Source organism: Anoplophora glabripennis, unplaced genomic scaffold (genome assembly GCF_000390285.2).
Source record: "Anoplophora glabripennis isolate ALB-LARVAE unplaced genomic scaffold, Agla_2.0 scaffold54, whole genome shotgun sequence".
NCBI classification, from domain to species: Eukaryota; Metazoa; Arthropoda; class Insecta; order Coleoptera; family Cerambycidae; genus Anoplophora; species Anoplophora glabripennis.
In genome coordinates, this window is record NW_019416241.1 from 283,031 (window position 1) to 308,324 (window position 25,294).

A 25,294-nucleotide genomic window follows, 5' to 3' on the forward strand; every position below is an offset into this window, starting at 1 on the left:
GAAAAATATTGTTATCAATAAAAATTGTTCAATTATACTCAATACATCATGACTAATTTACACTGTATTTGATAAATTTTACTAGGAAATTACTGATCAATTTTTTCTATTCCAGAAAATATTTATTTATATTTTACACACCGAATCAGAAAATAACTGGTAATTATTATATTATTGAACATGACTTTAACGTGAAAAACATGTTACTCCATCAGTAAGATATAACTAACGCCCCCTACCGAGCACAAAATGCATAATTTTCGAAATTTCACTTTGTATGTTTAATGTTATTTTTTTCTAAATTCAGTGTAACGTCATATCTACAAACCATACATGAAACTATATATAGATTCCTATCTAGAATATTGTTTTTGAATTACTTCAAAATCTGTAAAAAGTATTTCAAGGTTTGGAGTCGCCAACAAATGTATTTTAGTACACATGAAATTCATTTTTCACTGGATGTAGGTAAGCAAGGACTGTCCACGTACAGAACTATTCATCACCCTCCATTTCCCGAGTACGAAAATGTGTCTGTCTATTTAAATACCCTGAGCCCTGGACGAAAACCAGGTGTCCTTGACCTTGTTCTATCGATTTATCCTTTGTTGGTTGTTTGTTTGCCCAGTTCATACAAATAGAATATGAATAATAAAACAGGTCATTTTTTACTTTTAGCGATTATAAGGAATATAGCAAAATCTTAAGTCCACTTTTGGAATAATTAGTTTGGGAAATAACGCCACGGTGTAAACATATTTTATTTCAGGTGCGATGATCCTTGCGCAGGACGAAGCTAGGAGCTACGAGGGAAATAAATTTTGTTTTGAAACATACCCGTACCGCTATCTTCCATATCTTTAATTCCACAATAATAGCATTATTATTTTCATATATAAATATACGTATTTTTAAATCTCTCGCGGGAATTACAGCGGGATCCCGCTGTAAAGGTGAATTTACCGCAAATTTCCAGCTGGAATAAAAATACTGCGGGATTGCAAACCCTAATCGGCACAGGAAAACGATTCAAATGCTCGGTGCTTTGTAAGATCAGATACATAAACTAGAAATAAGAAGGGCCCAGCACTAAGCCCTGTGGCACACCATTTAAAACATCTCGTTTCTCAGAGTGACAGTCACCAATCTGCATTATAAATAGCCTGTTACTAAAAGAACATTCTATTCATGGTACTAATTCTCCCCGCACGCCGTTATATTCCAACTTACACAACAATTTACAACTATATTTCGGATTAAAACAAACTGTATTATACATTGTAATTAAACAGATGAAGGCTTTCTGTAAAAAACCCAAAACTTTTTCTCAATATTTGAATTGAAAATCCTCTCGACTGAGCATCCCTAACGCCAAATTGAAACCCACTGGCTACTTTTCAGTTTATTTAACTAACATCAAGGTAAACAGGCTCTCATGGTCCTTATTAAGTGAAATTGCCTTTTCCGGGTGTTGTCATGACTGTTGAATCGTTCGAAACAAAATGACAGCTTGAAGAGTAAAACAGCAACGGAAATTCGGCGGATACAGGGTATCCAGAAAGGTGATTCGCTACAATAAATTTTGCAATATTTCTACCAAAATATTGAAGCAGCTATAATGAGTAATTTATCATATACTGGAATATATAGTTATTATACGCACTGGAAAGTAGGAATCGAATGGAAAGTTCATAATTATTTACAATTTGTTTGGGTACTCTTCAAAAAAAGGATCTGTCCGGATCTCAGACACATTTTCTGCAAAGCTGAGCCTTTTACAGCAATATAAGGCGTGGTGATTTTAAATCGAGCTTTTAAAATAGAAATAGAAGTTTGTAAAGTAATCTTTAAACAGTCATTGCCACCAAGAAATAGACGATTTCTACAAGGTCAGCTTGATTCAATTAATTCTCCGATTCCAAACATTTCCACCCAGAAAATGAGAAGAGAACGTTGTTGCGTGATACAATCATTACATTTTGTGATTTCCTTTCAGAACAGTTGTAATTTGTGTTCGTGAACGTAACATTAAAGGCTATTACCAAATATTTCGCATCGTAATTTTAGTTTTTGGTCGTGGAGTACAAACGTCGGGTTTAAGTTACACATTACAGTTTATAATACACATCAGTTAAAAGAAATAAGCATGTTAAAGCTTTCAGAAAAAGATTGACTGAACTCATTTCTAACTTGTTGCATTTTAGATCAAAAACAGTATTATCGAAAATAGTGGAAAGAATCGGGACACTGCAGATATTTCTATAAAAGCAAACTAATTGACGATTTTTTATTATTTTGTATCAGTAAGAATAGCGTTCTCCTTAAATAATAATAATTAACTATTTTTTTATCATAGGGCTTGTTTTCTGTGTTCATCTAATTACTGTAATATATTAAGTACAGGTATTTTTTTGAATTTTTATTGATAAAAAAAAGTGACGTAATGTCCCATACTATCATCGATTTATATTAATTTAATAGTAAACTTAAACAACTAGAGAGTCATTAGTATCATTAGTATCCTTTAAAAATAACAATTGAATGCTTCTAAATATAGTTTTGAGAAATATTTTTTAGGAAATTTTAATGTAATATTTACCTAAATGTTTTATATAGGTACTAATCTTAAAAGCACTATTACGCTGAACTATTTAACAAATTATAAGTAAGACCAGGATGTACTTTTTGAATTATTATCTATTAGTATTTCACTGGCTGTGAGATATGGTATACAAATGGTAACCATTGAACCAACCAGACCTCAAACGAAAGTAGATTGTAATCAATATGCCAAAAATATTTTATAAAAGAGGTGCTTATAGATTTTAGATAATAAAAGTTACAATTTAAAACAGGTTTATTTAAGTTTCCAGTGCATTGCTCTTCTTTTCTGTATTTAAAAATAAAAATGTATCAGGGAAAACGCTTAGGTTTACTTACCATTATTTTTTAGAAAGAAAAGACTGTTTACATTCTATTACGGATTTGGGATTTGCAAAGTTTTGCAATTTATTGGGCCGTAAAAAATCGTTAGAAATTATACCCTTTCTCTAAGTAGGTGCCATAATAACAGACTTATTCCTTTAAAAAGGCCTATATTTTATATTTTACATAGCAATAAAGTTTTACAAAATAATGTCACATAAGATATCTGACGCAGAAGAATTAGAATTGCGTTAACGATAGAAACTCACTGAATTTGTAATGATTTTATGATTGTGTGAACCTTAAACTTTTGTACCAATTTCAATACAATACTTTTTCAAACTACAATTTTAATCGAAATATTTCACTGACAATACTTTTGTGGCTACTTTCTCTAACGCATATCGGAAGTAAAAAACGAAAACTATTGTGTTTTGCCGTAAAAGGAAAAGTTTTTACTTTGTAAGGGCAATAAACTTTACTTTAATAAATTAAAAACATTTTTAAATGGCATTAAGAAGTCTTTCGTACTTGCTTAAAATGGCTTTCGATTAATTTAACAGACACTGAAACGATAAAACTCTGAAATAGAATATGTTTATACCTAATAAATTATTTAAAAACAAATTCACTATTAACAATGAAAAACAAATATACACTGTAAAAAAAATTCACTCAATTTTACTCAGTAATGTATCAATTTCTGTTTACGCCCAATTGAGTGAAATATTCACTTTCATTTCACTCAGTGGATTCACACCGTACTTTTATTGCTTTCACTAACACTGATTTTTTTCCCAGTATATGAATACTTATGGCCTTCTGACTTTTGTCAAAAATTATTTATGCCCCTCTTTCCAACACTAATATAAAGTTATACACTGATTTAATCTGATTTAATTCTTTTTTCTATGCGTATCTCACTATAATAAACGTAAACCAACAAATGTGTGCGTTTGTGGGCGGGATGTCTCAGAAGCAAACTTATTTGTATCGGTCTGTATTTAAGAACCGCGAATCCATCGCCGTAACGATGCCGCATCTTACGCTGTCGCATTTGACTAACTTTACTCTCATTCTTGAGTTATAGTCTCAAGGAAATTTTATATTTAATAAATAATAAAAACAATTGTAGAGGTACGTAACTGATGTCTAATTTCGTATTCATTAAATGGTTTTAAAAGGTATCCACTAAAAACATCAGTATTTACTTTTTACCGCCTTTGAATATAAAGTGAAATCCGTTAATATGTAAATGCAGCAAATCCCCCCGTTCTCACTAAGGGCGCATCGATTCTGCACTTCTAAAATTAACATTCTATTTAGAGCGCGAGAGTGCACCCTTGAAATTTCGCTTCACTGAGTTGAGTGTAAATATGTAAACCTGGGTCAGTGGCTTACGGAAATAAAAAACCAATATTTTAGTTCGATACATGAATAGATAAAGCTAATACTTTGATTCCCTTTAGATTTGTTATCGGAAATCGATAATTTATTATTTAATCCGCGGAACGTGATAAATTAAAATGTTCCTCTTTCCGCGAACTGTTGGTTATAACAATGTAATGTAAACATGAAGATTATCGTTTTCGATAATGATCAACTTCTATTATATACATTGGAACGAATTCACAATTCTATTTGAACAATTTTTTATTTTGGCGAAGTATTCCGACCGATTCCGCAAGTTATAAAACTTAAATAAAGATTCCTATATGATCTTTCGGAACCCTTAGAAATCACATCAGGAAAAAATTATAAACACCACTTCAGTAAAGTTATAAGTTCTAATTAATAAGCCACAGCTAAGATAAAATAAATGAATGATTTACTGAGCTTGAACAGAATCCGGCTCAGGAGAGTGACAGGACTGATAACGGGACACTGTCACTTTAGGAAACAACTGCTAAATAATAAGCTAAAGCTTGTAGACAGTCCGGTCTGCCGAGGATGTGAATCGGCGGATGAAACTTCTCTGCATATCCTCGGCGAGTGAATGGGATTTGCACGTAGCAGAATGGCGCTCCTTGGGTAACCTATTTGGAACCCAAGGAACTGAGAGAAGTCTCAGCAAGGAAGCTTTTGGACTTTGTAAAAAGGACAAATCTACTTGCTGAATAGGACTAGTAGTGGGACGCACAATAGGCCTAATTAGGCCGCAGTGCTGTGGGACTTTTTAGAACCAACCACTAGAAGAAGAAGAAGAAGAAGAAGAAGAAGAAGAAGAAGAAGAAGAAATAAAATCAAATTGACATCTGATTAGAAAAGTTAAAGGAATGGAGACAGACAGGCAGATCTTGTACCTTCATAAAAATTCAGATTTTTTTAATGTGGTTATGAATATGAAAATACTTTTACTCAACCTTATAATCAATTCTCCCCTAATTACATCTAAACTTAAACTTCTTAATGTCACTTATTATTACCCAAATATCGGGAGAAACTAAAAAAAAGTATTTTGGCAACAAAAAGAATGTAAGAATTCCAAACTAGAGAAGTATTTTAAAGGTATATTAAGCTAACAAAAGCCGGGACGCGTAGTAATTTATTTGTTAGTTCTCCGAACGGATGGGACAAAAAGTAAAATATTTCAGTCGACATTAATTATCGAAAGTTAAAGGCTTTCAAGTAGGTTTAGCGTCGTCCTTCGGAGAAATTTAGCAGTATTTTTTAACAAGTTCACTTAGACTGTCGGGTCCATGTGTTGAGTATCTAGTAAAGAGAAAAATCGATATTTCAAATAACTCGCGAAATGCATTCCAAAGAACGTAGGAATTCCAAGAATAAGTTGATAGAAGTTAGAAAAATAATAATAGATTAAATAGCTGGTTTTTAGGCGGATTTTCCAAGCTATAAGAATAGATTAAATGAGATTGACTTATCCGTCCCGTATTGCTACACGGAGTCACTAGAGGAAGGCTAGGGCTACTTGCGAGTTCAGTTAGTCACAGAATTATTTAGTCCAGTCAATTAGGTAATTATTAACATAGTATAGTTATACCAGAGCGTCCCGATATTCAGGAGCCCACCAATAAGATAAGAACAGAAACTTCTGGACCCAATAAATGGGCGTATCGAAGCGAGGTGTCGAATTCAGGAGAGATCTCCGAAAAACAGGCAGTTTTTTCTTGGGTTCCACATTGAGCAGTCTACTTAGTTTAGAGTCTCGGGTTAATTCAATAATGGATAGTCATTCCAAATTTTGCTATCGTCCTTCAAAATGTACTTTTCCTTAAATTAAGAAATATACAAAAATTTCTAACTTCTTTACATTGAATTATAACTGAAATATTAAAACCAAATGAATATATTTTACATTAACATTTGCATCTGAACATTGTAAATCGGGATTAGACTTTAGTGTTACGTAAATTTGATCCAAAGCTGATTTTTAACAATGTATTGAATGATGGGGTTGTCAATGTCTCTAATAACTTAGAAATCATTTCAATAAATGACGAACAGTTTAATAGTGCAGAGAGGCTAATCACTCTACGTATATGCATGTTCTAAACTTGAATATGCATCAGTACTATGAAATCCTGGATACGACATACAAAGGAATGCAATTGAATAGGTCCGGAGATGTTCTGTTAAGCTTCTGTGGTACAAAAACATGTTTTTATACTTGGCAAAGTTTTCCTAGTATTGCTTTACTTCCCAGATTTAACATAACTTTGTATTGGGATGAATTCATGAATCATTCGGTTTCGTATTTATTTAATCGTATTCACAATTTTATTGATTATTTAATACTGTTTATTGGTTTTCCTATTTTAGTGTCTAATTTATCTTTTTGCGATAGTTTGGTTAAGCAGTTAGATCAAGCAATTTAGTAAGAGTCTGTGTAGTGTTAATTATAGTTCCACAGTAAATGGATGGCAGTAGTATAATATTTTCAAATGTGGATAATATAATAATAATAAAATTTGAAACTTCTTGTAGCCATTTGAGTTGACTGTAAAAAAGCAAGTTTTACAATTCTGACTTGTTTCCTTTTGTTTAGTTCTGTTAACCTTTTTGTTTGCATATGCATTATTTTATTTATTACGTGGTAAAATATGATATTCCTTATCTTGTAACTGGAGTTTTCTCTGTCTTGATAGTGTACCAATGAATAAATAAATAAATATTTAAATAATAATTATATACTAATTACCTTGGTATTTTTAATTTATTTCTTATATCAGTCATACAGCTTAAGAACAAATAAATATGAAACATCAAAATCCTTTTGCATTTTTTAAAATTATTTTCAATTTATATCGGAACTTTTATTTATAAAAATTGATATGATGCTTCTGGTACCAATCTATTTTCTAACTCTTTACAATGAGTTTTACCGAGGGAAATATATTACATATTTAAATCATTTTAAAACTGAAATTAATATGTTTTTAAATAAAAATATTTTTATATGTATTTATTACATAAATAACGGCACTTTCCTCTACTGTATGTCAAAATATTTATAGGCATTTCCATATATGAGGTTCTTTCATATATATATATAAAATAATGTATTCATTACGGACTGATTAGGAACTCTTAATCGGGAAACTTATCCAGAATCACAGTAGTAATGATCCTATATATCTCCGCCATTGGTGGACGTATTTATAAATCAGCTGAGCGAATTTTTCCCTATAATTAGATAAGTCAGTGACCCAAGTTTTATCAGTCTACGTCGTTGGGGTTGATATATTAAAAAATATAATATTTTTTAATTTCAGGACCTTGCATCTCAAAAATTAAACATACTGCAATCTACATTCATGATTTTTTTTTGCTTAAAACAATGTGCTCTTGTGAAGTTTTATTATTACAACCTGGATTCCCATATTTTGATTATAGTGATATAGAAATTTTGATTAATTTAAAAAAAAAATTGGTTTTGACGACTTGTTCTCTACACGGGTACATACAGAGATGCCAAAAGAAACAGCGTACAAAATCTGTACAAATTACAGTTTCCTAATAATTTATCGGCGATACATTCATACTCTTACCGTAACAAAAGCATTTTTAAGAAAAGTAAATCGTTTCACACTTTCAATTAACTTCACTCTCAGATTTATGCAAGCAGTTTGTCCATTTGGCCTAAATATTTAAAATATTCGACGCACTTGAGCATAAACATGCGAAGGTTGACTGATTTCTATTCGATTTGTATATTTTCCAGTTCGATTCGTGCCTATACATTCACAATGCAACACTTTTTTCATTTGGCGGGAAGCTGGGCAAGGCTGAAAGTTTTTTATGTGGAAAACAATAATTGGCGATCTTGCTTTACAATAACTAATGTTACTTTTTATACTATTCATTCCTTTATTTTAATTTAGAGGCCCACAAGTTGATAATGTTTTTTTTTTTAAGAGAACGTATTTCAAATACATTTACATACATTTTAAATTTATTTAAATTCAGTCGGTCACAACAATTATAATAAAATATGTGTTGATATAAATATAAATCATGCAAATTATTGATTTTCATATATAAAATAAAACTGAAACAAAAATGTCAGGAATATTTAAATAGCCTAGATCACTTAATGCATTTTTAACAAAATATCTCGCTGATATTCTGACAAATTTGGCAGTTGCTTTTCATGGATTCATTCATCAAATTTAGTGTAAATATCTTTAGAGCTACATATGGATTAGTATGAATATGTAAACTGTTTATGGATAAGTCCCCACACTGTAAGGTTTTCATACATTTCTCTTTTGAAAAGGTATTGTATATTCATATAAATTTAATTGAAGATTAATTTATTGTAACGTTTTAATTATGATTTAACTGTCATTTCCGGTGTGTTTCTGACAAGCCTACCCACAAACCATTCGTATTATTAATTTGCGAGCCTATTTAATTTTAAAATATTATTACACATTATTCAGTGAGGGTTATTTCTACAGATGTGGATTATATAGAACTGAATTTATGAAATAATATCAAGAATTTCTTAATATTTGAGTTAAAAATACTTTATATATAGTTAATTAAACATAATTGTATTCTAAGAATGAAAAATCCTTAATAGCAATAGGAAGAGCTCATTACACGATTTTTATGGTACCACAAGTACTGAAACTTTTATACAAATTCATTACAAGAGATTGCATTCTCTAATTTATTTAATTATATTATGTAAATGATTTTGCTTTAAATTGTTTTTCAATCTTATCAAATAAAGTCAAATAATGTCCTGCGATACCAGAAATATAGGTATTGAATATACATACAGGGTGTTAGAAGCTTGACTGCCTTAATTTTAACAGGCGAGAGAATACATTAAAATAAACAAAGAAACCTTATATGACATGGGTTCTAAACTCAACCATTTCCGAGAAAAAAAATATCAAAATCTCTAACTTGATGTACAAAAGTTCCATTAATTAAGGAATATTGACATAACTGCGTGCATAGAATACCATAAAATACAATGTTTATCACTTTCTTGAACTTCGTTAAGCTTAATTCTTAAAAATTATTAACGTTGTAATAAATTTAAAATTCGATAAAATTCATATCGAGCAATGTGACAACGGCGCGGCGGAGCAATACACAATTCAGTTGGTATCTGGAATTGAACCGTGTCTGAGTATTTTTTGCGTACCACTATATCCTTTTTTTGGGTGTTTTCCAGCGAGTGGTTGAGGATTGAATTCGAATGTGTCGTATGTGCATCGAAAATGATGATGCACATTTTGATCATATGTTGTAGTTTGTTTTGTACTTGTGCATTTAAAAATTACTAAATTTTGCTTTTCGGTAAGTACCTAAATTATTTTTAATACGTATGACTGTTTGAATGACGTGAATATTTGGGTACTTTAATTACATATTTTTCAAATTCATAATTTGATTAAAAGTTTAAGTTCCTGTTTTAAGAGATTCATAATTACTAAAATTCCGGCTAAANGGTTATTTATTTATTATTATATTGGAATACCTGTAAAACTTGAAATTGTTACGCTTGATACACATCTCATATCTCTACCATAAAATTTTAAATAGGAAAATGTGTATACCTCATTTAATATGGGTATACAAAAATATTTAAATTTTAACTGCAGATTTATAATAGATATATCTGTACCAGAAATATAGGTATTGAATATACATACAGGATGTTAGAAGCTTGATTGTCTTAATTTTAACAGGCGAGAGAATACATTAAAATAAACAAAGAAACCTTATATGACATGGGTCCTAAACTCAACTATATCCGAGAAAAAAATTATCAAACTTGATGTACAAAAGTTCGATTAATTAAGGAATATTGACATAACTGCGTGCATAGAATACCATAAAATACAAAGTTTATCACTTTCTTGAACTTCGTTATGATTAATTCTTAAACATTATTAGTGTTGTAATAAATTTAAAATTCGATAAAATTCATATCGAGTAATGCGACATCGGCGCGGTGGAGCAATACACAATTCAGTTGGTATTTGGAATTGAACCGTGGCTGAGTGTTTTTTGCGTATCACTATTTCCTTTTTTGGGTGTTTTCCAGGGAGTGCTTGAGGGTTGAATTCGAAGGTGTCGTATGTGCATCGAAAATGATGATGCACATTTTGATCATATGTTGTAGTTTGTTTTGTACTTGTGCATTTAAAAATTACTAAATTTTGCTTTTCGGTAAGTACCTAAATTATTTTTAATACGTATGACTGTTTGAATGACGTGAATATTTGGGTACTTTAATTACATATTTTTCAAATTCATAATTTGATTAAAAGTTTAAGTTCCTGTTTTAAGAGATTCATAATTACTAAAATTCGAGCTAAAATATAAGCACAACACTATCTTCGTTCTACAAAATCGATAAATTTTATTTTATTTATTTAAAAACTGGAAATCAATTGTCTTGAAATTTACTAAATGTTTCACAATAATAGATGTTTACATTTTTTCCGTAGAACAAGTCTGCCGCGTGCACACATGGTATGCACCAGCTGTGTAGCGTTAGGTTAAGCGCTGTTGTCACGTTGTGATGAAACTCCCTAATATTAATACTCGCTGTATTTTGAAAACTGTTAATCTTACGTCCCCGTAATATACAACTTTTTTGTTCATTTATGATTACTGTTTCTCATGTTGAAGTAATGGTAGTCAAACTTCTTATACCCTGTATATCTAACCACGCATACAAAACTAATAACTGCTGATATTGAGAAGCAACTGCCCTATGGCTTACATGCTCCAACTAGTCTTGATTTACACCAGCAATACCTAGTAGACAGTTAGTAATAAATACCAAATTAAAAATAGAATTATATGTCAGTGTAATCAATATGAAAACAAATGTCTGATATAATGAAATTGTTTTATTCCTGATAAAGATCAACAAGCAAAAAAACAGCTACTAGGTATAAAGAGATTTTTTCGTTTTACTTTGGATTGTTTCATTAGGTGGCTTCTTTTCGTATGGAATTAATATATTAATAGATCAGAATTATATATAAACACTTTTAGAAACTTTTAGAAAAAATCATTATATTATTAAATGTTTTTTAAACATGAATATGTTCGTCAGGTTTAAGTAAACACGTATGTGTAATTATATGAACTCCTTCAAGAAGACTAACCAAAAAAATTATCTCATCTCTACTAAATTAAACATTTGATAATTTTTATATTATTTGGACGAGCAAATAAATAGTGATTGCCGTTGTTAAGTTATAGTTGGTTAACATTATTCAACAGAAAAACAATTGTTTAGTGTGACAGTATTTCATGAAGTGCTGTATTTAATTCAACTGCAACTGCATTTAATTAATCTGCAACTGCATGTAATTTAACTGCAATTTAATTCAATTGCATTTAATTTAACAGCATTTTATTTAATTTAACTGCATTTAAGTTAATTCTGCATTTAATTTAATTCTGCATTTAATTCTACTGCATTTTATTTCTGCATTTTCAACCGTATGTATTTTAATTCAACTGCATTTTAACTGCATTCAACGGCATTTTAATTCAAGCACATTTTAATTCAACTGCATTTAATTCAACTGCAACTGTATTTAGTTCAACTGCGACTACATTTTAACACAATCCTTTGACAATTATGATTATTTTCGTTTGGTGAGTCAACTCAGTAAACGTTTTTAAAATTAAAGGGTTAAACGTTACGTGGAAAAATTCATCCAAATTTTGTGAACACGAAATTACTAGGTAATTATTAATTATTCCTCGATGCAATACTCCACTTAGTACGTTTCTAAACAATACCGGTGACTTATTGTAGAATTAAAAATACATTGTTTAAAAAAATGTAGCGTGTTAGTTAAATTAATGCTAATATTAATTAAAATTAATAACTCACGTGTACGCATGTCCCGATGTTGCCCAGTCAAAATGACGCAAAAGTTTCAAGTTGAAAAACTCTATTGCTTTGAAATCAGATATCTCCTCAAACCGACAGATTTGCCTTAGTTTGATTAATTTTTCATCCGAACACGTGTATGTTGTATTAATCGCGATTTATGAAACAAACGGTGTGGTTGGGATTTTTACATAAATCACTATTAAGTTGCGGATGATATAAGCATGTGCTTACTCGAGAAACGTTTAAGATGTGGTTAAAGTTCACACAAATTATAGTGTAGAACAAATAAACTTATACAAGGTGTTTACCTGCCGCCTGCAATAAAAGTTTTAAATGTATTGTCATAAGGGGTTATTTATTTATTATTATATTGAAATACCTGTGAAACATGAAATTGTTGCGCTTGATACACATCTCATATCTCTACCATAAAATTTTAAATAGGAAAATGTGTATACCTCATTTAATATGCGTATAAAAAAAATATTTAAATTTTAACTGCAGATTTATAATAGATATATCTGTTTCCAGCAAAATTTTTTTGCATCAGTTTTATTTCAAAAATAAAAAATGAAATGAATCTTAGTTTGTAACAATATTATTGAAGTGACTAATAACACAAGCACACAAAAGAAGAACAGCGGTCTGTTTTTTATTTATGTATTTCAACCTGCTGAACACGAATCTCAATTCTGAATCTGAATTCAGATTTTCTCGGTTAGACCAAGTAGCTTACTCATAGTGATTCATCATATCTCTATTGTCCCATAAATACAAAAACAGTAAAATATAATTAGTGTCCACAAATAAGTCACAGGCCAACGACCAAAAAACTTTTTAGGTGTCTTTACTTTATTCTCATAGTTTTGAGTGTTCTAATTCCAAAAATAACATATTAAAAACGCCGTATCACCCATCATTCATTCACATTTTAACATCTTGTATACATAATAATACAAATTCAGCCAAATTTCCTCTTTCGGTTCATGTGAGCGTTTTCACCAACACATAAAAGTTATGGAAAAACGCTATCAAGGACGCTGGAAGACCAATATAATGGGAGATTACTGTTGGTCACTTCACCGAGAGAGATAGCAAATAGCTCATAAGAGAAAAGTCACATCAGGAGCTTTAAATGAGGGAAAGAAAATATAAACCAATGGACACATAAATCCTTAGTATTATGTATATAAAATGTACTTCTATGTTCAAATAAAGTTTTGAGTACACGTTAAAAATTGATTACTTTTCATTTTTATTGGATACGTAGAATACCTTGTCATATCTAAATAGATTGAATTGTGATTAAACTGAGGGTGATACAAATTAACAGAGTTCAAATTCAGATTTACTACCACAAAAACTATAAAAACCAGCTATAAAGATTTAAAAAGCTTTTTTTGAAGTGTTTTTTGCGGGCCTGTGAATGATTTAGAAATTTCTACAAATTCGCCACTTTTTTTAAATATACCTGATACTATCAAATTCAAGCGCCTTTGCTAGATCCAATCGCAGTCCCTTTTTCTCTACGTATGAAACTTGGTCTAATAAAGCAATTTGTTAGGGCTTTGGAGAAGGAAAACGAAGTTACGGGTACTTAGAAGTACGTAGAATTTCCTGAAATCAATGATGCTAAATTAAAACGAGAGAATATTCGACGGACCTCAAATTCGTAAAATGTTACCTGATAAAGACTGTACTGAAAGTGACTGAAAGTGAGATGGCAAAGCTTCAAAAATGTAACAGAGAATTTTTGAGTAATCACAAAATCCATCATTATAAATAATTTGATCGCATAAATGGTGGAGAATTTCAAAGATGTTTAATGAACCTGCAACTGCACTTACTTTATGGACTCTAGCGAAGGAAGAGCAAGGTGAACGATTTCATCAAGATTTAAGGAAAAGAGACGTCTGAACTAGACAGGAATGTGATAGTGGACAGCTATTTTGTTGAAAAGAGAAGATAAGGTTAAAGTTAAGAAAAGAAAAAAACACTACCAGATCCTTTGAAGACAAAAGTGTTCGCTACAGGTGAAAGCTTTAAATAAAAAAGTACCGAACACTCTTATCCTAAGTCGCATACCCTTTTTTATGAATTGGGTGGGTATTTTCTCTGGTGCAAAATTGACCTCAGATTCGTGTTCAGCCGGTCAAAAATATGGAGGCAGGGTTATGTAATCCCTAGCTTTTCCTACGACGTTACAATAATTTTTAAGTATATTCGAAAATAATCCACTTTTTGACGATATGAGGAGCATTTTCTCGAAAATGGTGGATAAATTTACATTGACAATAACAGGAACTGATCAAAAGAATAGACCACCGTTTTTGCCTGCGAAATTTAGAGAAAATAATTGATTCTTTAATAAAATTTCCACAATTACTAAATTGTAACATTGTATGAACAACTGTAGCGTTAAAAATTGTATTTCGTATATGCCTACATCAACTATTTTCTAAAGTAACCCTTTAACTATGCTCATTTTCCTGGCATTACTTTTAACAGGGTATTTAATGGAATTTACCTTTACTTTGTATAACCAGACGTGAAAAATAAAGTCACCCACAAAAACAACCAAAAAAAAAACAAGAGTAATGATGTCCGCTAAAACGTTTTCTAAGTGCTACAATCCTTCAAACGTTTTTGATAATCTGCATAATGTTAATCTATTGTTTGAAACTCGTTATAATTTATTACGTCGAATTACAATACATAGGAATTTAATAGATATGTGCCAATATGTGCATACCGAAAGCTGTTTATCCATCCATAATGCTCTTTTTATTGTATTATTACAATTTACTTTTATGCTATTAAGATATCTGAATGTAAACATGAAAAATGTCATGTACAACTAGATTATGCAATCTGAAAAATAATTGAACATCATTTTAAAAGTATAAAGCCGAAAACCTTATTTTGAAAAAACTGTGTCACATAAACTTTTCGATAGTAGTCATTTTTATTCTGAGCAATTCAAGCTGTGTACACTGAAAATTGCGCAATTTTCTTCGCACGAACGATGTAGTCGATCTGATATTTATTTTGTTTAACCGCTTGCGAACTTGTTGCACTCTGTGACTTCAGTGGACCGCTGAGATCCACCACAGACCACATTCTGTGTGTCGAAGTTTTTGCTCGTGATTTCTTTTGACGGATTCAACTCAAATGTATTGCTAAATAGGCCATAGCTTGCCTTGTTGGCACAACATAACACATCGCATCTTTAGAAGAAGCTGATTTACAGGTTACTAGGTAGATTAGCAGTTTAATGACCAAGTAGGAAAGCTATGTGTAATGAGTTAGGTTAACAAACTAGCTGGTAAATTTACTTGTAAAAATGATAGCACGAGAAGAACTTTGCTAGCTACCAGTTAACGAATATATTCATTGGATTCTTCATCGAATCGACTCCTTTCCGTGTAATATGCACTTTTAATACAGTAAATAGAATATAATTTACCCAAACTAAACTATCTGTTCTCATTCTGGAAAGTAGAAAATATGTAGGACACAAAAACCAAGCCTTTAGAGAAAATGTTTGGAAATATATAGCAAAAATGGAGTTGCAAGTATAATTTCTTGGCACAGTATGTATATAACAATCGTGGATCTTATAAACTATCGTGGACTTAACAAACGCAGCATTGTCATAAAGCAATTCAGTATACATTTTACTCTCATTTCATTGTGTAAATTTTAAAACGATCGTCAGAGCAGTATCATAGTGTGAGAGGAACACCTAAATAATTGTTCAAATTCCCACAGTAATCGTCTGTATTTTTTATATTTCAGAAACAGTTCTTGTTTGTGAAGTTTGCCTTAGGAATATTAAAAATCCGTTATATAGCACGTATATAGGTCGCAACCGAGGTGAAACTATTATCAATGAATAAAATAACACTTAATGCTATTATATAAAGTAAGGCTAAATACTGGGAAAAGTGATTCAGAACGTTAAAAGTTCCGATTACATTAGCGCTCAATGCCTCCATAGCTACATTCTTGGAAAATAATATGTAGTAAATAAATTAACAATAGCTCTAACAAAAAATGTTTACACTAAATTGAACAGCATAATTTATGTAATTAAAGGATGTTACACATAAACAAGTCTTGTGTAAAACCCATTCATTTATGGAAATAAAACGGAAATCACCATTTAGGCGTTTGCGTATGCCTACGAGTAATATGAATTAATTGGATTCAAAGATTCAATTAAAAAAATATTTTGAAATATTTTTATTCAAATAATGCACTGTGAGAACAATTTCTACGCTAACAAGGTCTTACATTACTTTTCCATATGCAATTATTTCGTAAATCGTCATGTATTATTGTTTATTTTAGAGTAGCAGTTTATAAACTCAGCTTAAGCACAAATTGCCAAATTAGTTTTAATTTAGTAAATGTAAAATTTATTAGTACATATTTCAGATTGTCATGTACTTCAGATACTATCAAATGTAGTTATTTATTTTTGCTATGTGGATGAAAACTCCCACTTTCAACAAGTGAATTTTATGACAGTCTAAGTCAAATCAGATTTTAAAATGAAATCTCTAGCTGAGTATTAAAACGATCCATTCCATGTTCCCCTATTTAGAGTAATACAAACTTCTGAAACATTACTCATGCAAAAGTGGTTCATTTCGCGCGTTTAATGTTTTTTGATATATCACTTACAAAATACAATTTACCTCAGTAATGTTCAAATTAAAATGGACAAAGTTAACTTAGAACCCTTTTATAGTGTATATCGGTCGTTCATAACAATCAAAAGGATAAATGTGCAGACTAGATATGATGTTTAAGACGAAAATAGACAATTGAGCAACAGCGGAGAGAAATTTCAACATACTTTTGAATTTTGGAGCTCCTTCAGCCAAGCAGTTCGAGAACCGCATTCACTAGAAGTAACCCCGCATATCCACAGACGATCAGGGCAACACTCAAAAAGAACGCTCGAGCGAGGACGATACGGACGTTGAAATGGTGACGTTCTATGTCGAGAATTCTGCGGTTTAGTGAAGACTGCGTACGAATGTGTACCCTAGCAGCTCGTAGTTTATTAACCAGGACACGAATGCCTAACCTTGATACATAAGCATACCCCATATGTCTTGGTTATATATTTACGTATGTCTTAAGACAAATAAAATACATTTTTGTTGAAATTATAAATTCTTGCAATCTCATGAGCTTCGGCACACAAACCTAGCTTCTACTAAGGATATTAGCCCAGACTATGCTATATAAAAAATTAAAAGACAATGGAAGGGACACTAAAAAACTTAGTGCTGATTAGAAAAGCTCAAAGCAATGTGAAATCTAGATTCATACCTAACTGAGGTGAAAAGTCTCTAAAGTGTATTGTGTGAACTGTGTAAAAAGGCCAAAATTACCCGTTCCATTAATCTCAGAGATATTTGTATAGTTGTGTTGTTTTCCAAAATAGACGCACTGAAATATATGAAATATATGTATATTTGACACATTTATCATATTTTTGCCCCAAGATTATTAGATACCATTTGTTTTCCTTTATTTAATTATACCCTGAAAGAGACAGCTCTAGGTCCGTGGACAGTCAATTTTGAGAAAGCAAACGCAAAAAATAGATATTTTACAGTTGAGGTATATTTTTTTTGTATTAAATAGACTTTTTAGTTCCTATCAACATAAAAATAACTGAGTCAAATCTATTTGATACTGCCTGCAATGCAAATGCTCTTTTCGGAAAAATAATTTATGCTTTATGAAATATACTGAAATCCTTGAGTTGCCTCCATATCACTTGACACAATTTTTCTGAACCCAAATTTACAGGTTCTGGAATGAACTTTTTTAAAATTTACTGAAATTAAACTGAATAATGAGAAATACAATAATAACACTTTCTATAACACCTGTATATTTTTNATACGGACGTTGAAATGGTGACGTTCTATGTCGAGAATTCTGCGGTTTAGTGAAGACTGCGTACGAATGTGTACCCTAGCAGCTCGTAGTTTATTAACCAGGACACGAATGCCTAACCTTGATACATAAGCATACCCTATACGTCTTGGTTATATATCTACGTATGTCTTAAGGCAAATAAAATACATTTTTGTTGAAATTATAAATTCTTGTAATCTCATGAGCTTCGGCACACAAACTTAGCTTCTACTAAGGATATTAGCCCAGACTATGCCACAGTTCTGTGTTTTAACGATGCTATATAAAAAATTAAAAGACAATGGAAGGGACACTAAAAACTTAAAGTGCTGATTAGAAAATCTCAAAGCAATGTGAAATCGACTAGATTCATACCTAACTGAGGTGAAAAAGTCTCTAAAGTGCATTGTATGAGCTGTGTAAAAAGGCCAAAATTACTCGTTTCAATAATCTCAGAGATATTTGTATAGTTGTGTTGTTTTCCAAAATAGACGCACTGAAATATATGAAATATATGTATATTTGACACATTTATCATATTTTTGCCCCAAGATTATTAGATACCATTTGTTTTTCTTTATTTAATTATACCCTGAAAGAGACAGCTCTAGGTCCGTGGACAGTCAATTTTGAGAAAGCAAACGCAAAAAATAGATATTTTACAGTTGAAGTATATTCTTTTTGTATTAAATAAAGACTCTTTAGTTCCTATCAACATAAAAATAACTGAGTCAAATCTATTTGATACTGCCTGCAATGCAAATGCTCTTTTCGGAAAAATAATTTATGCTTTATGAAATATACTGAAATCCTTGAGTTGCCTCCATATCACTTGACACAATTTTTCTGAACCCAAATTTACAGGTTCTGGAATGAACTTTTTTAAAATTTACTGAAATTAAACTGAATAATGAGAAATACAATAATTACACTTTCTGAAATTAAGCAATAGGCCTTCAGGATGATGATTGTTTCTGAACTACATCTGGAAAAGCTGCAGTAAATAACATTTGAAAAAGCTATAATAAAATTAGAGGTTACAGTAATTTTTGGCCTGTTATACAACTATTGCATGTCTCCATAATTTAAAAATTTTGTTAGCTCATTAATTGCATACGTCCAGCAGAAAAAGAATTCTTTATGAACAAGTAACTCCTGTATTTAAAATATCCTGTATTTTTATCGTAATAACTATTTACTTACACAGTCTCAGAAGAATAGCAATAAAAATAATCAACAAAATAATTGCTACATGAAGGGAAACCAATGAAATTTCGAAGGATTTTATAAATAATGACACAATTTTATGAAAAATTATGAGGATTTTCAATTTGTAATTCAATTTCTTGACGAAAAAGGTGGCTAATAAAGTTTTCGCAAATATTAATACTATTTCTTGCAATAAGACATCAATTTTAATTATAAAATTGGTTTCATGGGAAGACAGGTACTAAATTATTTGTATTTTTATAAATTATATTTTTAAGAACAAAGTTCTTGGAAGTTACATTAGGTAAGCGCAAAACAGATGGGTTACCTTATAATTGCTTTTATTGGAAAGTATTCAAGTTTTTAGTTAAAAAAGCTGTTATTATGTAAATTCGGGACATAACAGATGACCTTGAATCACGACGGCTGGTAGTTCTAAAAGCACGTGAAACATCGAGAGACCAAACAGACGTATCTCCTGCAGGATATATTACAGATAGGTATTTTCGGCAAATTGTGGCGCAGTAGTAATTTTGACATTGATGATGTCAGTCATCAAATAATTTTGAGTATGCTTTCAATAATATTATGGAAAAAAGAGATTTGGTTCGTGACACTTCATTGAGTGCACTTAAATTAATATGATCATTTTACAATTTGTTTTTGTACATTTAATAATTATAAGACTGAATTATTCTGTTATTTAATATGTCCATGAGATATTTGACGCATACAAATAAAAAAATATTTTAATAAATAAAAAGATATTCGTACATTTATAATGTCATGTTAAAAATTCAAAACGAATACGATACAGCAAATTAAGTATCATTTTTTATTAGTTGTTTCCACATAGCAACACATGAATTATATTCAACATTGCTGCTGTCCCACAGAAAATGACATTTTCGTAATATGTCAACGATTTAATTTAGTTTTATAGATATTTATTAACAAGTTTCTTTTTCTTCCAAAGAAATTATTGAATTCAACGTAAAATGCGGAGATACTTGTGGTGACTGATTTAAATTATTGTCTACAATTAATTATTTGCGGCATTTCCAATGATATTTTTTTATTGAATTGATTATTTCTGCAAAATTGGAGAGAAAAATTGATAGAGATGTTAAAATTAGGCAAAACTAAATTTACATTATCAGCCCATTAGACTAAGAGGTTATTTATTTAAGTGATTTTTCTCTTTCTTTTCAGTTAATTGAATTAAAAATGTTTTTGAGTATACAACACGGTGTTCTTATATCTTAAATATACTAAGCTATAATAAATGCAGAGATCAAGCACATGCTTCGATTTAAACCTTGACTTAAATTTTAATGGATTTTGATTCAAGATTAACAACATGCTGTAAATACCGATAATTCTCCAATTAAGTATTTTTCCAAATTTTTACAAGTGTTTTCTGTATGTGAGTTGTGAAAATAAATCAGGTTTGCTTACTTGTGATATCATTTACATTCTTTGCATCGAGAAACGTTTATAAGCGACTAACTATATCATATTCTTGTAAACAAATGCATGGAAATGCATTTCCAGACACAAATTAATGGCAGGCATGTTAAAATTAGACCATGCAAACTTACAACGTAAATAGCAGGGAATGTTCTGAGTGTTCAAAGCTGAGGAACATTTTAAATTTTCTCCAAACTGTATAAAATTTTAACAGACGATAGAATACATTAAAATAAACAAAAAATCATATATGAAATGGGTCCTAAACTCAACCATTTCCAAGAAAAAAATTATCAAAATTTCCAACTGTATTTTGAAAACTGTTAATCTGATGCCCCTGTAATATACAACTTTTTTGTTCATTTATGATTACTCTGTCTCATGCAGAAGTAATGGCAGTCAAACTTTTTACACAATGTATATTCAAACTGAAAGATTGTATCGCCAATTCACTTTTATCTCGATGTTTCGATCCACTCAGAAAGGGATTGGATTGAATACCGTGGCCTGAAATTTAGGAAATAAACAATATAGCCAGATTTAAAGTTCCGCCCGATCGGGTTTCTCATTGGATTGGTCGAAGACCTCGCCCTCGATCAGCTAGGAATTTAAATATCCATTGTTTATTTCCCAAGCTTCACGCCACTGTACTCACTCCAATAACATTATAAAAAAACTTGTTATTAGAGTGGGAAAATTGTTTGGTGTTCTGGAAATTTCTTGAGAATAATTCATCCAAAGATGGATAACTTTTAGTTACCAAGTTAAAATGTAAAGCAATTGGTGGTTATTAAATATTGAAGTTTCTGTAGGTAACACAAATATTTTACTGGTGGTGATTTTATTGTCTTACATCATGAAGCCCAGAAGATTGAAAGATTGAATTCTCACTTTGAATAAGAATTTTTGAAAATTATTCTTAAATGCATATTTTTTAAATATTTTTGTAAGACAATATATTTTTCTAATTCGGAGAATCTTTCTTGGGAGCAAACTAACTTTGACATAACGTATTTCTGCGGCACTGCCAAATAATATTAAAAATTTGTAATATAGGAATTGGTGTAACCAGGGCGCGAATAGTGTAGTTCGTTTGTCGACCGAGAGCATTATTATCCTATAACACCCCTGGTGTTTTCAATGTTTAATGTCTTACTAGTCAGTTATTTCTCAATTAATATATCTCAAAATAGGACAAATATTGCAAAATAATAGGCTAGTAAATTTTATTGACAACTAAATATTTTACAGAGTACTGAGGTGTTTTTGGACTTACATATTTCACGTAAGTTTTTCGGAAATACACTTAATTTTGTTTAACAACATTTAACCTAATGTTTTTTGTGCGGGTTTCGTCTAATAATGTAATTGTTTTGTTCAATATATCCAGAAGTTACGGAATGAATGATTTCTCACAAGTATAATTTTAATAATTAATTTAATTTAATGATGTTGATAAAGATTTTTTAGTCGAATAAAAAATTAAATTTATTGCAATGTGGTTTGAAAAACAGTACTATTTTTGGACATACAGAGAGATCCAGAATGACTGAAGTGTTTGGAGACCGCAGCCTGTGCTTGTTTCTGTCAATACTACAGATTTTTATATGCTAAAGGTGTTAGAAACAGGCCGCGTTCCCCAAACGCTTCAATCATTTTGGATCTCTCGGTACTACCAGTATATATGAAATGTTCTCAAGGATACTCAAAGTCTCAAAGACAAGAAAGAAGTCTTTAAATTGCTTTTAACTGTTCTATTGAAATTTACGTTTTCAGAGTGATTGTTAAGTAATAAACACCAGTTTAATGAATTTTGATCAGTACTTATTACAAATCTTCAATAAGTACCTAATGATGAATTAAACTGTAAATATTATATAAAATTCCTCAATCGCCAATGAAAGTTGATAAACAAATAAATTATAGTCATATTTGTTGATTTTTATTAAAAAAAAACGTTTTGTTTTGAAAACGAAAATAGGGAAGCTTTCGAAAAGCAAACATATAGGATGTATAATAGAATTATTAAGATTATGTATAAAAACTACTTAGTTTCAATTAAATAATGAATTTTATCAACAAGATTTCGGAATTGCAATGGGGTCTTTACTATTACCAATTTTAAGTGATATTTTTGTGGATTATTTTGAAGAGAACTATGTTAACAATTTATATAAAAAGCCCTCTGTTTGGTGGAGATATGTATACGATATTTTTGCAATTTGCCCTTAACCATTGAGGAATTAAATATATTTATCGATAATATTAAAAACAGGGAACCAATAATTAGATTTACTTTGGAAATGGAAAGCAATAATTCACTACCATTTTTATTAGATATTTCAATTAAAATGGAAATTATTTAGAAACACGCGTTTACAGAAAGCCAGCTCACACTAACAGATACCAAAATTTTAATTGGATTCAACATACTGAAATAAAGGAAGGTGTAGTTAAATGTTTGATTGAATTGATTTCCTCAAAGGATGAGATTTTTAATAATGAATTGAAATTCATAAAAAATGTACTAATAAAATCAATACTCTGAGAATTTTGTTGAAACAATCTTTAGTAATATAGAAAGAAAAACAACAAAGAGAAATTACGTCCACAATAAAGATTCCGGTACCAAATTTAACATTAGGACGGTTATTCAGACAACTAGTACTATACTGACTTTACTGTCAAAGACACGACATGATTTTCAAAACTCAAAAAATTGCATTTATAGCATACCTTGTGAACGCAATAACATTACATTGAAAAGAGTCCTCGGTTTTTGAATATTATAATAGATGAACACGAAAATTATATTAAAAAATTTGAAAAATCTAAAATTTGCGATCACGGGAAAACGGTCATAATATTCAATAGGGCTTAGTTAAAATTTTGGAAAAGAGAAATAATATCATTAAAAGAGACCGCTATTATTTTGTTAAATGGTGAAAAATATGTGTAATTATTATGGACTTATATCCTTTGCTGACTAGAGATTCTAAGAATGAAGTAAGTAATAATAGAATAATTAATCATGATATCTCTAGAAACCATACAGGAAGCAAACAAATTTAAAATGTAAAAGCAACTAAGACGAAAAGTCAAAAAAGTTAAAAAGACGAAAACAGAAGATTTTCGAAACGTCAACAACTTTTTAAAGTGTGCGGAACAAAGTGATGTGTTTTTTGTACTATATTTTGTATTTGTCTGCTCTTTTCAGTGTGAGATTTTTTGGTTAGGCAAAAATAATCCTTGATCGATCCTTTAGGTACGAGGGTTTATATTAGTAATTTAAAATTTTATTCACAGGTGAAAATACCTAAAAAATTAAGAAGGAAACGCAACAAATGCCATAAATAAATAACTTCGGACAATATCGTAAACATATAGAGCGGATAGTGCTTTGTAATGTATTTATCTACCTGTAATTATCTACGTACTAATTGTGAGATATAAAAGTAGCCAACCATAATTCTACGGCAGACACCCTTTACTAACTTTTGCGGCATAGGAATTTATTGACTAAATAAAACATTTTTTGTTTGCTATAAAATAGATATTCCAGGTTCTTCTTTGATGGTAAATAACAACGTCAATGTCCTTTAAGAGGATATTGCGTCAATTAAAATCCTGTATTAAATGTATGTATATATTTCTGATTCCTATACCTATTTATTAGTTAAATTTTTAATTTCTCAAACAAAAAATAGGCTTAGGTGTCTAATAAATAAATAAATAAATAAATAAATAAAAATGAGACGATTTTGCTGCCCTGTATTGTATTAAATTCAGAAAAATGAACTACGTTTCACTTTAATGTAAACGGAATTGCACCTACCTTTTGGCGGCAAAACCTCCTCGCCCGGGGGTATCTTCTTCTCCATGTCAAATCCGTTCTGTTGTCCCATGGTCAATAAAATAACTTAATAAAATAATTAATAGTAAGACTAAAATTAGTGATAATACTATGGAATGTAAAATAAACTGAAAAAAAATGAATAGAAAAGAATACTTTTACGCCTGAGTGTGTGTCTTATTCAAAAATTTTCGCGCGTGTCTACCGAAAACGTGCTCGTGCAAATTTGCGACAGCGGAGGCGCGGCTATACCGCGCGAACAGGTGGACGGTCACTGGCTCGAAAGCAGCCGCTGCCTCTATAGTTTTTATTGAGAGCTCACGTGACACACCCATGGTTGTTTTAAAATATTTCGTCAAGAATTATAATTACTGCTGTTAAACAGCTCTTATCGAATTTACAGTTTAATTGTATATTTGCCGAACTAAGATTTGTTTATCTGCGGGTTAAATCCACTGGGGATTAACGTGCCATGATTATCGTTGGTCGATGGAAACGCACGCTCGTAGAAATTTTACTACTTTCACGTTTAAGGTGAGGAATTGGTT

General features: G+C 30.6%; 1 protein-coding gene across 1 annotated transcript in view; it reads right to left on the reverse strand.

The window, feature by feature from the left end:
* The window catches only part of LOC108905181 (putative inorganic phosphate cotransporter), a 121,095-nt gene extending 96,085 nt beyond the window's left edge, over positions 1-25,010 (reverse strand). Inside the window, exon 1 of the mRNA XM_018707966.1 lies at positions 24,729-25,010. Coding sequence (XP_018563482.1) covers positions 24,729-24,798 — 70 coding nt within the window. The 5' untranslated portion in view covers positions 24,799-25,010. The remainder of the gene's footprint in view (positions 1-24,728) is intronic.
* Positions 25,011-25,294: the final 284 nt, after the last annotated feature.